The following is a 14593-nucleotide window of genomic DNA, read 5'->3' on the forward strand; positions in this document are numbered from 1 at the left end:
TATCAGAATAGGAGGTGCCAGGAGGGAGGCAGATTGAGAAACCCCATAGGTGATTTTGATAGGTTTAGCCATCCATACCCCTGCCTCCTGTGAGATCCACTGATACAGCTGACTCCGAAAGGAGCTAGTGCTGGCAGAAGTCTTTTGAGGATTGATATTTAATTTTAAAGTATGGCCAGTTCTTCCAAGTCCCTAAAATTATTACAGATGTAGTGCAATCTGTGAAGTCATATGTGAAATTGGGATCTAAATGAAACAGATAATTACAAGTCAATGATTTGCTTCTTGAAAACCATGTGTGGTCATAGTTGAGGCACTTCTAATAAATTGAAGTTTCATGAAGCTATCAATGTCAAAAATAATGCTTTTCCACTTCCCAAATTAATTTCTAATTAAAAACAAGGTGTTGGGACTTCCCTGGTTGCCCAGTGGTTAAGACTTCGGCTTCCAATGCAGGGGGCAAGGGTTCAATCCCTGGTTGGGAAGCTAAGATCCTACATGCCTCAAGATCCCACGTGCCTTGCTGCCAAAAAAACAAATAGTAAAACAGAAGCAAAATTGTAACAAATTCAATAAAGACTTTAAAACCAAAAAATCCTTAAAAAAAACAAACCAAGGTGTTTTCAGAAACACAGCATGGGATTTTTTCCCCCACCCACTGAGAAACTGTTTGATAATAATGTTTTCTTGTACTCAAAAGCACTCTGCTCAGTTGTCTCAAACAATGAAAGTTAGGTAGGTAGTATCAAAGGAAATCTAACAAAACTAAAGAACATCAGAATTGTTAGAATAACTGCATAATAATATGTGAAATAAAACTGTGTTATCCTTTGCAAGGTATGGGCTGGAGGCAGAAGGAAAGAGGTACTTAGAAAGGAGAAAGGAAAGACATACATTTTGATTAATCAGCACTCAAACTATTAGCTAGAATTAACACAATTGGGAGTGCAATTTCAGATAAAAGGTGGTTTTGTTTTGTTTTTTGCTGTAGTTGTTTTTTATTCATTTTTTTAAGAACTTTTATTGAGATATAATTGACATACAAAAAACTGCACGTATTTAAAGTGTACAATTTGATATTTTTTTTCTTATTAGTAATGTATATATGGCAATCGTAGCTGTTGTTTTGTTTTTAAACACCTATCGATTTGGTAAAGCACCAAAAAATTCTAAAGTATGTCTTAAGATAATCACACAGTCAACTAAACCTCATGTAGTTTTCTAGAGCTGCACAAGATTTCACATGCAGAAAAAGGACCCTGACATCCTCAGAGACCTAATTCATTTTACTCACTAAGACAGGAAAATAGAATTTTAGATAGATTTTCAACAAAAACGCTAAAACAAAGCAAGAGCTTCCGATTATCAGTTAACCCCACGTTTAGTTAACCACCATTCAGCTTTCCCTGAGACCCTTATCTGGGATCAGTTGTGATCAGGTGAGCACAGCCCATAGAAGTCATATTCTGTGTTCCTTCTGGAGAAGCTGAAGTTCCCACTCACACAGAGGTTTAGCCTGGTCATCCCAGGGTTGGTCTGAACAAGTGATAAAGATAATAGCTAATCCCACCCAACCACCTTGGGTTTATACACACCTGGAAGAATTTCATCCCACCAGATGTTCACATAATCATCCCGGTCCGTCCTTGACTGCTCGTGATAAAACCCCAGAGCATGCAGGATCTCGTGTTCAACAATGGCCTTATAGTCGCATCCCTGGCCGATGGAGAGGTTCTGTCCCACGTGTTGGTTGCCAACCTCAGACCAGCACCTTTAAAGAGAAGAAAGATTTTCTTCTAGACAATTCTTTTTTTCATTTTATTTCTTTATTTGGTTGCACTGGGTCTTTCCCTCTTTTTCCCAATTATTTTTGTCTTTGCTCATAAGTCTGATTTTCCACCTCTACTAGCAAACCAGAAGTTTACACAAATTGTCTCCTCATCTACTTTAAGCTGAGGAATATGTATCTCTACTCTAACCAATGCTCAACAGAATAAGAGATTTGCCAACAGTTTTAAATTCTACCAATGAGTTGTGAGTTCCTTGGTGACAATCGCATTCAATTATCTGCCATTCTTTTCCTAAGACTGCTAACATTATATACATTCAAATGCTAATGGGCTTGATTGCTACTCAGAGATGGATCTTAGTTATTTTCTAGCAACTTTATTAAGGTATAATTTATATATGTAAAATTCACCAATCTGAAGTGTACAGTTCAATGGTCTTTAGTAAATGTACTGAGTTGTGCAAACATCACCATGATCACCTTACCTGACAGTAGCATTTTATTACCAATTTAGAGTTTACTCTGCAAAATATCCACAATCCAGAGGAAATATTTATTACCTATCTTTTTTTTTTAAACATACCTCCCCAAAAGAAAGGTGTAAGTTGCAAAATACCGAAACTCCACCACTCTGTGAATCTTTGACCTTGTCTTTCTGAAAAATCCCAGCTCTTAACCTTCAGCTTCAGAGGACCAGGATCCTGAAGGGTTTGGGGCACTTTGGGCTAGTCCCTTCCCTGGACCTTCTTCCTCCCTTTTCCTCTCCCCTAACTTAAATGTAATAGAGACATCTCCCAACCACAGGCAGTCAGAGTCCCCCAGATTCACGTTATACCTCTCTTCCCACCCCCATTTGTCCTTCCCTCTCCTCTGCCTCTACATCCTTCTCCCGTCTTCATCTCTCTGACACTCAGCTTCACATTATGTTAGAGGTCCTGCTTCCATTCTCCTATAGCCCATAGCACTCACCATAGCATATTAGAACTATTCACTTGTTATTACTGCACCATTTCTACCTGCCAAGCGTACACCTTGTGAGATCTAAGACTCTTCTCTTAAGAAGCTAAAGCATGTGCTAACTTCCTTCTTTATATCTGTTATCCATCCATGATTAACAAAATCCCCACCTTCAGAACTAGACAACCAAATCCAGGCAACACCTAGAGGCCATGACGGGAACTGCAGTGTGAAGAGATAACGCCAGGTGGGTCTTAAAGACACAGACCTCCATAGTCATGGCAGATGGTGGCCTTGCTTCCCAACTTCATCTTGCTCAAACTGGTTGACATAAACACCACTGAAGACAAAGGTCTTCTTTCTTGACATATCACTTATTTCTTCTTAGAAATATCATTTATTTCTTCTTAGAAATAAGTAACTCTGAAAAGCAAATCTAAGTCTAGAAGTTTTTAAAGAGGTCCAGTCATGAGAGTACTATGATGTAAAAGTGCCATCATATAATGTTTTTTGAAAATTGTATCTCGATTTTAAAAAAAAGGAAAAAAAAAGAATTTGGCACATGCCTCAAGGGAAGATCGCTCACTCTTCTGTGCCTCTCTTTGCTTACAAACCTTGATCCTCAAGCTGCTTTGGCAGCCCTGAACTCCAGTTTTTGTCATCCCACAGTGAGAACTGTTGGTTTCTCTGCCTCTGAGGATAAATAAATAAATGGAATAGGCAAATGCCCCAGGGGGGAAAGTAGCTTGAAGAATGTTGAGTTCACTTAGTTGACTTTCCCTTGTCTCAGGGAGCTTGGCCTCTCAAGTTCCAAGTTCTTGCTGCTTGAAAAGCTCTTTGACAACTTCAAAATGGATACTTTCTAAAAAAAATATTTATCCATTTTGAAAATAATTTTTCTCAGCAAAAGTGTAGGTCAGGGACTTTCTAGGTGGTGCAGTGGTTAAGAATCTGCCTGTCAATGCAGGGAACATGGGTTGGAGCCCTGCTCCAGGAAGATCCCACATGCTGCAGAGCAACTAAGCCCGTGTGCCACAACTATTGAGCCTGTGTGCCACAACTACTGAAGCCCACATGCCTAGAGCCCATGGTCTGCAACAAAAGCCACGACAATGAGGAGCCCGTGCACCACAATGAAGGGTAGCCCCCCACTTGCTGCAACTAGAGAAAGCCTCTGTGCAGCATCAAAGACCCAATGCAGCAAACAAATAAATAAATATACGGCCAAAAAAAATAAAACAATGCCATCAAAAGGATGTAAATTATACTTTAATAAATCTGACTTTTCTAAAAAGAAGACTGTAATTTAAAACATGACCTCAACCCAGGAAAAGAATTGAGATGAGTCTCCCTGGTTGCCAGAGGTATCCAAACAATTCACTCTCTACAGAGCACTTTAAAAATGTGATGCCACTTTAAAAGATTCACAGTGAAAGATTTGATTTTGCTTTTAGTTTCTTTCCAATTTCTTATTTTAGCCTTTGAAAGAGATGTGTCGGGAAGGAGGAAATATGGGGATATGTGTATAAAAACAGATGATTGAACTTGGTGTACCCCCAAAAAATAATAAATCAATAAATAAAATTTTAAAAAAAGAAAGAAAGAGATGTGTCACTTTTTATAAATCAGAGGACACATGGATTTCACACTCTGTAAAATTTTGTACTAACCCGCTAAACTTCTGAAAGATGATGTATGAGCTCTCTCCTTCATAGGGCTTGAAATCCACACAGGACTTGAGGCGGAACATTTCAAAGGCATAGAGAATGGCTCCTTTGGCATTGAGCTCTGCAGAAATCAATAAAATTATCAATAAAACTTATCTAGATCTTAGATAATACGTATAACCTAGAAACATAGAAAATCATTTTCCACCTCATGAAACCCACCAGGATCCATGATAGATTTTTGATACTAGATTTCTTGAAAATGAAAACTGACAAATTATTTGTGGATACAAACACTAAGTGCATATATTAAATACATAATGTGTATATATCTACAAAATAAGAATACACTTATGTATCTGTGGCTGAGCAAAATCATGAAATAACTTCCCCACCTTCTCCCTTTCCTTTTCCCCCATTTAAGCAGATATTCTGAGTGCATTTCCTCAGGCGAGCCACATGGCAGAACAGAAGACAGAAAGTGATTCAAGCCACTTCTGTCTCTTGGATAAACAGGTAAAGTACCTTAGAGAGAAGCAGTTGAGAATGCAGTTCCTGTCCCCAATCTAAAAAGACATCCCTCTTGCTGGAGGAAGAGAGCAGAGCTTAGAGAGATTTGTGGGTTCCAAAAGTATAAGAAGTACATGCAATATTTATGCTGCTTCCCTGTAGGACCCCGAGAGACAGCAGTGCTAGACAGGCAGCTCTGCAGATGTCTTAGAAAAGATTTCTGTAATCCAAGTTTGGAATCAAAGCAGCAGAAGCCTTATGGACCTGAAGGGGCAAGAATAGTAGATGCCTATTAGTAATCTCTGTGGATCAATGACCAAAGGTCAAATGTCATTCCTTTTGCCTAACCTGCATGTGCACATAACTTGGTTTTGCATAAGACAAGGATGGGGTGGGGGAGAAAGATACTCCAGAGGAAAGGAGATTGTTTCTTATTCTGTGTGTGTGTGTGTGTGTGTGTGTGTGGTTTTTAATCCCATCAACTCGTTGGAGGTAGATCTCTAAGTTAAAAATTAAGCTAAATTCTATAAAATTAAATTATATTTGTGCACATTTGATTTCAGGCATTCTTTCAAAGAGTTTATAATTCTTGGCACTTTACAATGAACTTATCTCACATCTTTTGGCCCTTATTTAATAAACTACAGAGTTGGAGACTCCACCACTCAGATGTCATAAAATCATACTAAGGTTGTGAAAGAAAGTCATTGGAATAATCAGTAATTTCTTTGAGGAAACAACACACACAACAACAGCAAGAGCGTGAATTACAACTACTGGAGAATTTTCACCAACTTTGACCTATTCTCACTGAGTAACATCAATAATTTGAAGATATGTACCAAAGATAGCTTGGTTGTCATAAAAGTATAAGAAAAAAAGTTTGATTACAATTAAAAATTTGATTATAATCTTTCCTAAGGTTGTGTTGCTTTTGTTATCTTCAAGCCACATGGTGGAAATACTGAGAGTGGTTGTTTTAAAAATCACATCTCTTCTGCCTTTCCTACATCTGCATAGGTTGTAAAAGGAGAATTGAGAAACTCTGTAATAATTTTGTAAAAACTGTCCTGACATCATTCAAAAGAAAAATTGTATTAGGAAAACGAAGATTTAAAAATCAACAATACAATAGAGAGGATCAAGATGGCGGAGTAGGAGGACATGCGCTCACTCCCTCTTGCAAGAGCACCGGAATTACAACTAACTGCTGAACAATCATTGACAGAAAGACACTGGAACTCACCAAAAAAGACACCCCACATCCAGATACAAAGGAGAAGCTGCAATGAGACGGTAGGAGGGGCACAATCGTGTTAAAATAAAATCCCATAAATGCTGGGTGGGTGACTCACAAACTGGAGAACAGTTATACAGCAGAAGTCCACCCACTAAAGTGAGGGTTCTGTGCCCCACGTCAGGCTTCCCAACATGGGAGTCCAGCAACAGGAGGAGAAATCTCCAGAGAATCAGACTTTGAAAGTCAGTGGGATTTGATTGCAGGATCTCCACAGGACTGGGGGAAACAGAGACTCCGCTCTCGGAGGGCACACAAAAAATAGTGTGCTCACCAGAACCCAGGGGGAAGGAGCAGTGACCCCATAGGAGACTGAACCAGACCTACCTGCTGGTGTTGGAGGGTTGCCTGCTGAGGTGGGGGGCAGCTGTGGCTCACCAAGGAGACAGGGGCACTGGCAGCAGGGGTTGTGGGAAGTGCTCATTGGCATGAACCCTCCCGGAGTCTGCCATTAGCCCCACCAAAGAGCCTGTAAGCTCCAGTACTGGGTAGCCTCAGGTCAAACAACCAACCAGGTGCGAACACAGCCCCACCCACTGGCAGACAAGCAGATTAAAGTTTTACTGAGCTCCACCCAGCAAATCGGATTCAAGTCTTACTGAGCTCTGCTCACCTAGCCCTACCCACCATCAGTCCCTCGCATCAGGAAGCACCCACAAGCCTCCTAGATAGCTTTCTCCACAAGAGGGCAGACAGCAGTATCAAGCAGTATCAGCAGTATTTCCTCCTGTGGAACTGAAAACCACAGCCACAGAAAGACAGAGAAAATGAAAAGGCAAAAGATTTTGTACCAGATGAAGGGACAAACTAAAACCCCAGAAAAACAACTAAAGGAAGAGGAGGTAGGCACCCTTACAGAAAAAGAATTCAGAATAATGATAGTGAAGATGATCCAAGACTTTGAAAAAAGACTGGATGCAAAGATGGAAAAGTTGCAAGAAAAGTTTACCAAAGACCTAGAAGAATTAAAGAGCAAACAAACAGAGATACGCAACACAATAACTGAAATGAAAAATACACTAGAAGGAACCAATAGCAGATTAACTGAGGCAGAAGGGCAAATAAGTGACCTGGAAGACAGAATGGTGATAATCACTGATGCAGAAAAGAATAAAGAAAAAAGAATGAAAAGAACTGAAGACAGCCTAAGAGACCTCTGGGGCAATGTTAAACGCACCAACATTCGCATTATAGGGGTCCCAGAAGGAGAAGAGAGAGAGAAAGGACCTGAGAAAATATTGGAAGAGATTATAGTTGAAAACTTCCCTAACATGGGAAAGGAAATAGCTACCCAAGTCCAGGAAGTGCAGAGAGTCCCAGGCAGGATAAACCCAAGGAGAAACATGCCAAGACATATAGTAGTCAAACTGACAAAAATTAAAGACAGAGAAAAGTTATCAAAAGCAACAAGGGAAAAATGAGAAATAACATAAAAGGGAATTCCCATAAGGGTAACAGCTGATTTCTCAGCAGAAACTCTGCAAGCCAGAAGGGAGTGGCATGATATATTTCAAGTGATGAAAGGGAAGAACCCACAACCAAGAATACTCTACCCAGCAAGGATCTTATTCAGATTCGATGGAGAAATCAAAAGCTTTACAGATAAGCAACAGCTAAGAGAATTCAGCACCACCAAACCAGCCCTACAACAATTGCTAAAGGAACTTCTCTAAGTGGGAAACATAAGAGAAGAAAAGGACCTACAAAAACAAAAACAAAAACAAAAATGAAACAATTAAGAAAATGGTAATAGGAACATGCACATCAATAATTACCTTGAATGTAAATGGACTAAATGCCCCAACCAAAAGACACAGACTGGCTGAATGGATACAAAAACAAGACCCATATATATGCTGTCTCCAAGAGACCCACTTCAGACCTAGGGACACACACAAACTGAAAGTGAGGGGATAGAAAAAGATATTTCATGCAAATGGATATCCAAGAAAGCTGGAGTAGCAATATTCATATCAGACAAAATAGGCTTTAAAATAAGAAATGTTACAAGAGACAAGAAAGGACACTACATAAAGATTGAGGGATCAATCCAAGAAGAAGAGATAACAATTATAAATATATATGCACCCAATATAGGGCCACCTCAATACACAAGACAAATGCTAACAACTATATAAGAGGAAATAGACAGTAACACAATAATAGTGGGAGACTTTAACACCCCACTTACACCAATGGACAGATCATCCACACAGAAAATTACTAAGGAAACACAAGCTTTAAGTGGCATAATAAACCAGCTTGATTTAATAGATATATACAGGACATTACATCCAAAAACAGCAGATTATATGTTATTCTCAAGTGTATATGGAACATTCTCCAGGATAGATCACATTCTGGGTCACAAATCAAGCATTGGTAAATTTAAGAAAATTGAAACTGTATCAAGCAACTTTTCTGACCACAACACTATGAGATTAGAAATCAATTATAGGAAAAGAGCTGTAAAGAACACAAACACATGGAGGCTAAACAATACACTACTAAATAACAAGGAGATCACTGAAGAAATCAAAGAGGAAATCAAAAAATATCTAGAGACAAATGACAATGAAAACACAACAATCCAAAACCTACAGGATGCAGCAAAAGCAGTTCTAAGAGGGAAGTTTATATCAATACAATCCTACCTCAAGAAACAAGAAAAATCCCAAATAAACAATCTAAGCTTACACATAAAGAAACTAGAGAAAGAAGAACAAACAAAACCCAAAGTTAATAGATGGAGAGAAATCATAAAGATCAGAGTAGAAATAAATGAAATAGAAACAAAGAAAACAATAGCAAAAATCAATAAAACTAAAAGCTGGTTCTTTGAGAAGATATATAAAATTTATAAACCTCTAGCAAGACTCATCAAGAAAAAGAGGGAGAGGACTCAAATCAATAAAATTAGAAATGAAACAGGAGAAGTTACAACAGACACCCTGCAGAAATAAAAAGCACCATAAGAGACTACTACAAGCAACTGTATGCCAATAAAATGGACAACCTGGATGAAATGGACAGGTTCTTAGAAAGGTATAATCTTTCAAGACTGAATCAGGAAGAAATAGAAAATATGAACAGACCAATCACAAGTAATGAAACTGAAACTGTGATTAAAAACCTCCCAACCAACAAAAGTCCAGGACCAGATGGATTCACAGGTGAATTTTATCAAACATTTAGAGAAGAGCTAACACCTAACCTTCTCAAGCTCTTCCAAAACATTGCAGAGGAAGGACCACTCCCAAATTCATTTTATGAGGCCACCATCACCCTGATACTAAAACCAGACAAAGATACTACAAAAAAAGAAAATTACAGACCAATATCACTGATGAATTTAGATGCAAAAATCCTCAGCAAAATACTAGCCAACAGAATCCAACAACACATTAAAAGGATCATACACCATGATCAAGTGGGGTTTATCCCTGGAATGAAAGGATTCTTCAATATACACAAATCAATCAATGTGATATACCGTATTAATAAAGTGAAGGAAAAAACCACATGATCATCTCAATAGATGCAGAAAAAGCTTTTGACAAAATTCAACATCCATTTATGATAAAAACTCTCCAGAAGGCGGGCATAGAGGAACCTACCTCAACATAATAAAGGCCATATATGACAAACCCTCAGCAAACATCATTCTCATTGGTGAACACTGAAAGCATTCCCTCTAAGATCAGGAAGAAGACAAGGATGTCCACTCTCACCACTAGTATTCAACATAGTTTTGGAAGTCCTTGCCACAGCAATCAGAGAAGAAAAAGAAATAAAAGGAATCCAAATTGGAAAAGAAGAAGTAAAACTGTCACTGTTCGCAGATGACATGTTATTATACATAGAAAATCCTAAAGATGCCACCAGAAAACTGCTTGAGCTAATCACTGAATTTGGTAAAGTTGCAGAATACAAAATTAACACACAGAAATCTCTTGCATTTCTACACACTAACAATGAAAGATCAGATAGAGAAATAAAGGAAACAATCCCATTCACGATTGCAACAAAAAGAAAAAAATACCTAGGAATAAACCTAACCAAGGAGGTAAAAGACCTGTACTCAGAAAACTATAAGACACTAATGAAAGAAATCAAACATGACACAAACAGATGGAGGGACATACCATGTTCTTGGATTGGAAGAATCAACATTGTGAAAATGACTGTACTACCCAAAGCAATTTACAGATTCAATGCAATCCCCACCAAATTACTAACGGCATTTTTCACAGAACTAGAACAAGAAATTCTATGATTTGTATGGAAACGCAAAAGACCCCAAATAGCCAAAGCAATCTTGAGAAGGAAAGACGGAGTTGGTGTAATCAGGCTTCCGGACTTCAGGCTATACTACAAGGCTACAGTGATCAAGACAGTATGATACTGGCACAAAAACAGAAATATAGATCAATGGAACAGGATAGAAAGCTCAGAGATAAACTATGGTCAACTAATCTATGACAAAGGAGCCAAGGATATACAATGGAGAAAAGGTAGCCTCTTCAATAAGTGGTGCTGGGAAAACTGGACAGCTACATGCAAAAAAATGAAATTAGAACACTCCTTAACACCATACACAAAAATACACTCCAAATGGATTAAAGACCTAAATGTAAGGCCAGACACTATAAAACTCCTCAAGGAAAACATAGGAAGAACACTCTTCGACGTAAATAACAGCAAGATCTTTTTTGATCCACCCCCTAGAGTAATGGAAATAAAAACAAAAATAATTAAGTGGGACCTAATGAAACTTCAAAGCTTCTGCACAGCAAAGGAAACTATAAGCAAGATGAAAAGACAGCCCTCAGAATGGGAGAAAATATTTGCAAACGAATCAACAGGCAAAGGATTAATCTCCAAAATATATAAACAGTTCATCTAGCTCAATATCAAAAAAACAACCCAATAAAAAAATGGGCAGAGGACCTAAATAGGCATTTCTCCAAAGAAGACATACAGATGGCCAAGGGGCACATGAAAAGCTGCTCAACATCACTAATTATTAGAGAAATGCAAATCAAAACTACAATGAGGTATTACCTCACACCAGTAAGAATGGGCATCAACAGAAAATCTACAAACAGTAAATGCTGGAGAGGATGTGGAGAAAAGGGAACACTCTTGCACTGTTGGTGGGAATGTAAATTGATACAGCCACTATGGAGAACAGTATGGAGGTTTCTTGCAAAACTAAAAATAGAGTTACCATATGACCCAGCAATCCCACTGCTGGGCATATACCTAGAGAACACCATAATTCAAAAAGACACAATGCACTCCAATGTTCATTGCAGCACTATTTACAATAGCCAGGACATGGAAGCAACCTAAATGTCCACCAACAGATGAATGTATAAAAAAGATGTGGTACATATATACAATGGAATATTACTGTAAAAAGCAATGAAACTGTGACATTTGTAGAGACATGAATGGACCTAGAAACTGTCATACAGAGTGAAGTGAGTCAGAAAGAGAAAAACAAATATCGTATATTAACACATATATGCGGACTATAGAAAAATGGTACAAATCAACCAGTTTGCAAGGCAGAAATAGAGACACGATGTAGAGAACAAACATATGGACACCAAGTGGGGAAAGCAGGGAGGGCTGGGGGGGGAACAAATTGGGAGGTTGGAATACCAAATTGTACACTCTAAATATATGCAGTTTATTGTATGTTAACTGTATCTCAATAGAAGTTCTTAAAAAAAATCAACGATAGAAATTTCCACCTTAAATATAAAAAAAGAAGGGAAAATTAAACCTGAAAAAATAGAAGAAAGGAAATCATAAAGATAAGAGCAGAAAACAACAAAACAGAGAGCAGAGAAGGAAGGGAAAATCAACAAGTCAAAAGCTTGTTCTTTGAAAAGATTAAGAAGATCAACATACCATTTTTTAAAAAAAGGAAAGTCACAGACTGGGAGAAAATATTCATTTTACGTATGTGTATATATATATATTTATGTATATATCTGACACAACTTATCTATAATATAGAAAGTTTCCCTACAAATTATGAAGAGACCAGCAATATAATTTTAAAAATCATGAATTGGATAGACACTTCATCAAAGAAGATACATAAGTAGTCAATAGCATATGAAAGTCTGCTAAATATTATTTGTCATTAGGGAAACAATTTAAAATCACAGTGAGATACCATTTCTCAACCACTAGAACAACTACAATTAAAGAGATTAACTCCACCAATATCAGGGAGAACATGGAGCCAGTGGGACAAAGGCATTGCTGGTGAGAGTGAAAAACAGCACAGTCACTTTGGGAGATTATTTGGCATTTTCCTATAAAGCTAAGCATGCATTTACGATATGATCAAGCAATGCTGTTCCTAGACATCTACCCGAGATAAATAGAAAACATATATCCACACAGACTTGTACAAGGATGATTACAGCAGCTTTCCTCATAGTCGACTCCAAAGTTGAAACGACCCCACATTCAGCAACGCAAAAATGCATCAAGAGTTGCAATATATTCAGACAAAGGAATATTACTGAGTAACAAAAAAGAATTAACTACTGGCCCACCACAATACAGAAAACTTTAAACATGGTAAGCAAAGGAAGCCCAATACAAAAGAGAACATACTATGGAATTTTATTTATCTGTGAATCAGTTGTAAATCAGGTAAAACTCATCTAGAGGGGAGAAAAATAGAATGGTAGTTGTCTATTGGGGAGGACTGGAAAAGAGAACGGGGAACTGTCTAGACTATGGGAAGTATGAGTTACATAAGTTTATGCATCTATCAAAAGCCTGATTTGTATATTTCACTCTGTGTGAATTTAACTTTAACAAAGGAATTTATACAAATACCAAACTCTAATTAGAACGTTTTGCTTTTTGCAATGGCATGAGCCCAGGCATCTGAACTCTTTTTTTTTTTTTTTAACTTGAAGTTGATTCTCATGTGATGCTACTTGAGAGCCACCGCTGTATCCTTACAGTTGCTACCTTATTTCAGGCCACCTGTCTTCACCCTTGCTGTCTATTCATCTGTCACCTGCCTTGCAGCTAAGGAGACGTTGCTACTCAAGGTGTGGCCAGGGGACCAACAGCATCAGTATCACCTGGGAGCTGATTAGACACTCAGAATCGCAGGCCCACCTCTGACCTACTCTGCATTTTAACAAGATCCTCAGCGGGCCCTTCTGCACGTTGAAGTCTGAGGAGCACTGACTTACCCCTCAGGGAGGCCTGGTAAAAGGTAAATAAAATATCAGGTCAAGGCACCGCAGCGCCTGGCACATAATACGAGAGTGCGTCACAAATTATCCGCACTCTGGCTATAGAATTTATAGACATTTTAGTATAATCAGAGTGCCGATAATTTTTGACTCACCCTCATAGATTCATCAAGTATATCTATGTCTTGACAGGAAGGGGATAGCACAGGTGAGACAAACAGGAAGAAAAATCGTCATGGGGAAAAAAATCCCTTTTCAAAGTTAATGTTTCTTAAATCACATTCCAATAAATAGGGACGGCCCTTGAATTTGCAACGGGGCTGGCAAACACTAGGGAAAAACAACTCAGCTCAGTTTCCCATAAAATAACTGAGAGCAACAGCATGTGTTTTCATGTAGCTCTTCTCCAGAAAAGGCACGGGAGGCAGCACCGATAACAGTGATGGAAAATCTTGAAACATAATCTAGTCTCCTGAGAGTGCGAGCAGCTCGGCAGCTCATTAAAATTGAGCAACATTGTCCTAGCTTCCTCTCTCCTCTGGAATCTTCCCCATCAACAGAGGATGGGCTTCCCAAACAGGCATTGCATCATCGCTGGCTGCTGAGCTGTCCGTCAGCTGCTTGAGGTCAGCCAGGGTCCACACGTGCCTTCTAATATTTATTTATTTCCACCAATTACTATTTCCAACAATGAGCAAAATGTAACCGATCCTGTCCTTTATCTTAAGAGAGAGAAAAGAACAGAAATTTTTAAAACCGGGGAACAAAGGTGATGAACATATGAAATGTAGTCTTTTCTATTTCTCAAAAGTGTGACACCTTTGTCTTGCAACAGAAAGAGAAGAAATCAACATGCTGAAACCAGTATCTTGGTACCATATTTAGATCCACCTGAACAAACTATTATCTCAAGTGCACATTTTTCATTGCTGTGATGTCAATTTGTCTTTCATTTTTGTTCTTTGTGTTGCTCCTGGCCTGATTAACATGTCAGTGTGTTCTGCATTTTAAAAATCATTATCTGATGCTCTGTATCTCAGACTAGTTAAACAACACAGGTTACAATGTAACATCATGACTTTCATGCCATGGGATAAAGACCATGAGATAAAGAATCGCCAGAGCTTAGAAA

The 14593-nt window shown here is 38.3% G+C and overlaps 1 protein-coding gene across 1 annotated transcript in view; it reads right to left on the reverse strand.

Moving 5' to 3' along the window:
* The window catches only part of MEP1A (meprin A subunit alpha), a 33732-nt gene that overhangs the window by 14476 nt on the left and 4663 nt on the right, over positions 1–14593 (reverse strand). Inside the window, exons 6-7 of the mRNA XM_057700309.1 lie at positions 4417–4534; positions 1596–1771 (exon numbers count right to left, since the gene is read on the reverse strand). Of these exons, the coding sequence (XP_057556292.1) occupies positions 1596–1771; positions 4417–4534 (294 nt within the window). The remainder of the gene's footprint in view (positions 1–1595; positions 1772–4416; positions 4535–14593) is intronic.

The sequence above is a fragment of the Hippopotamus amphibius genome, chromosome 11 (assembly GCF_030028045.1).
Source record: "Hippopotamus amphibius kiboko isolate mHipAmp2 chromosome 11, mHipAmp2.hap2, whole genome shotgun sequence".
In the NCBI taxonomy this organism is placed as follows: domain Eukaryota; kingdom Metazoa; phylum Chordata; class Mammalia; order Artiodactyla; family Hippopotamidae; genus Hippopotamus; species Hippopotamus amphibius.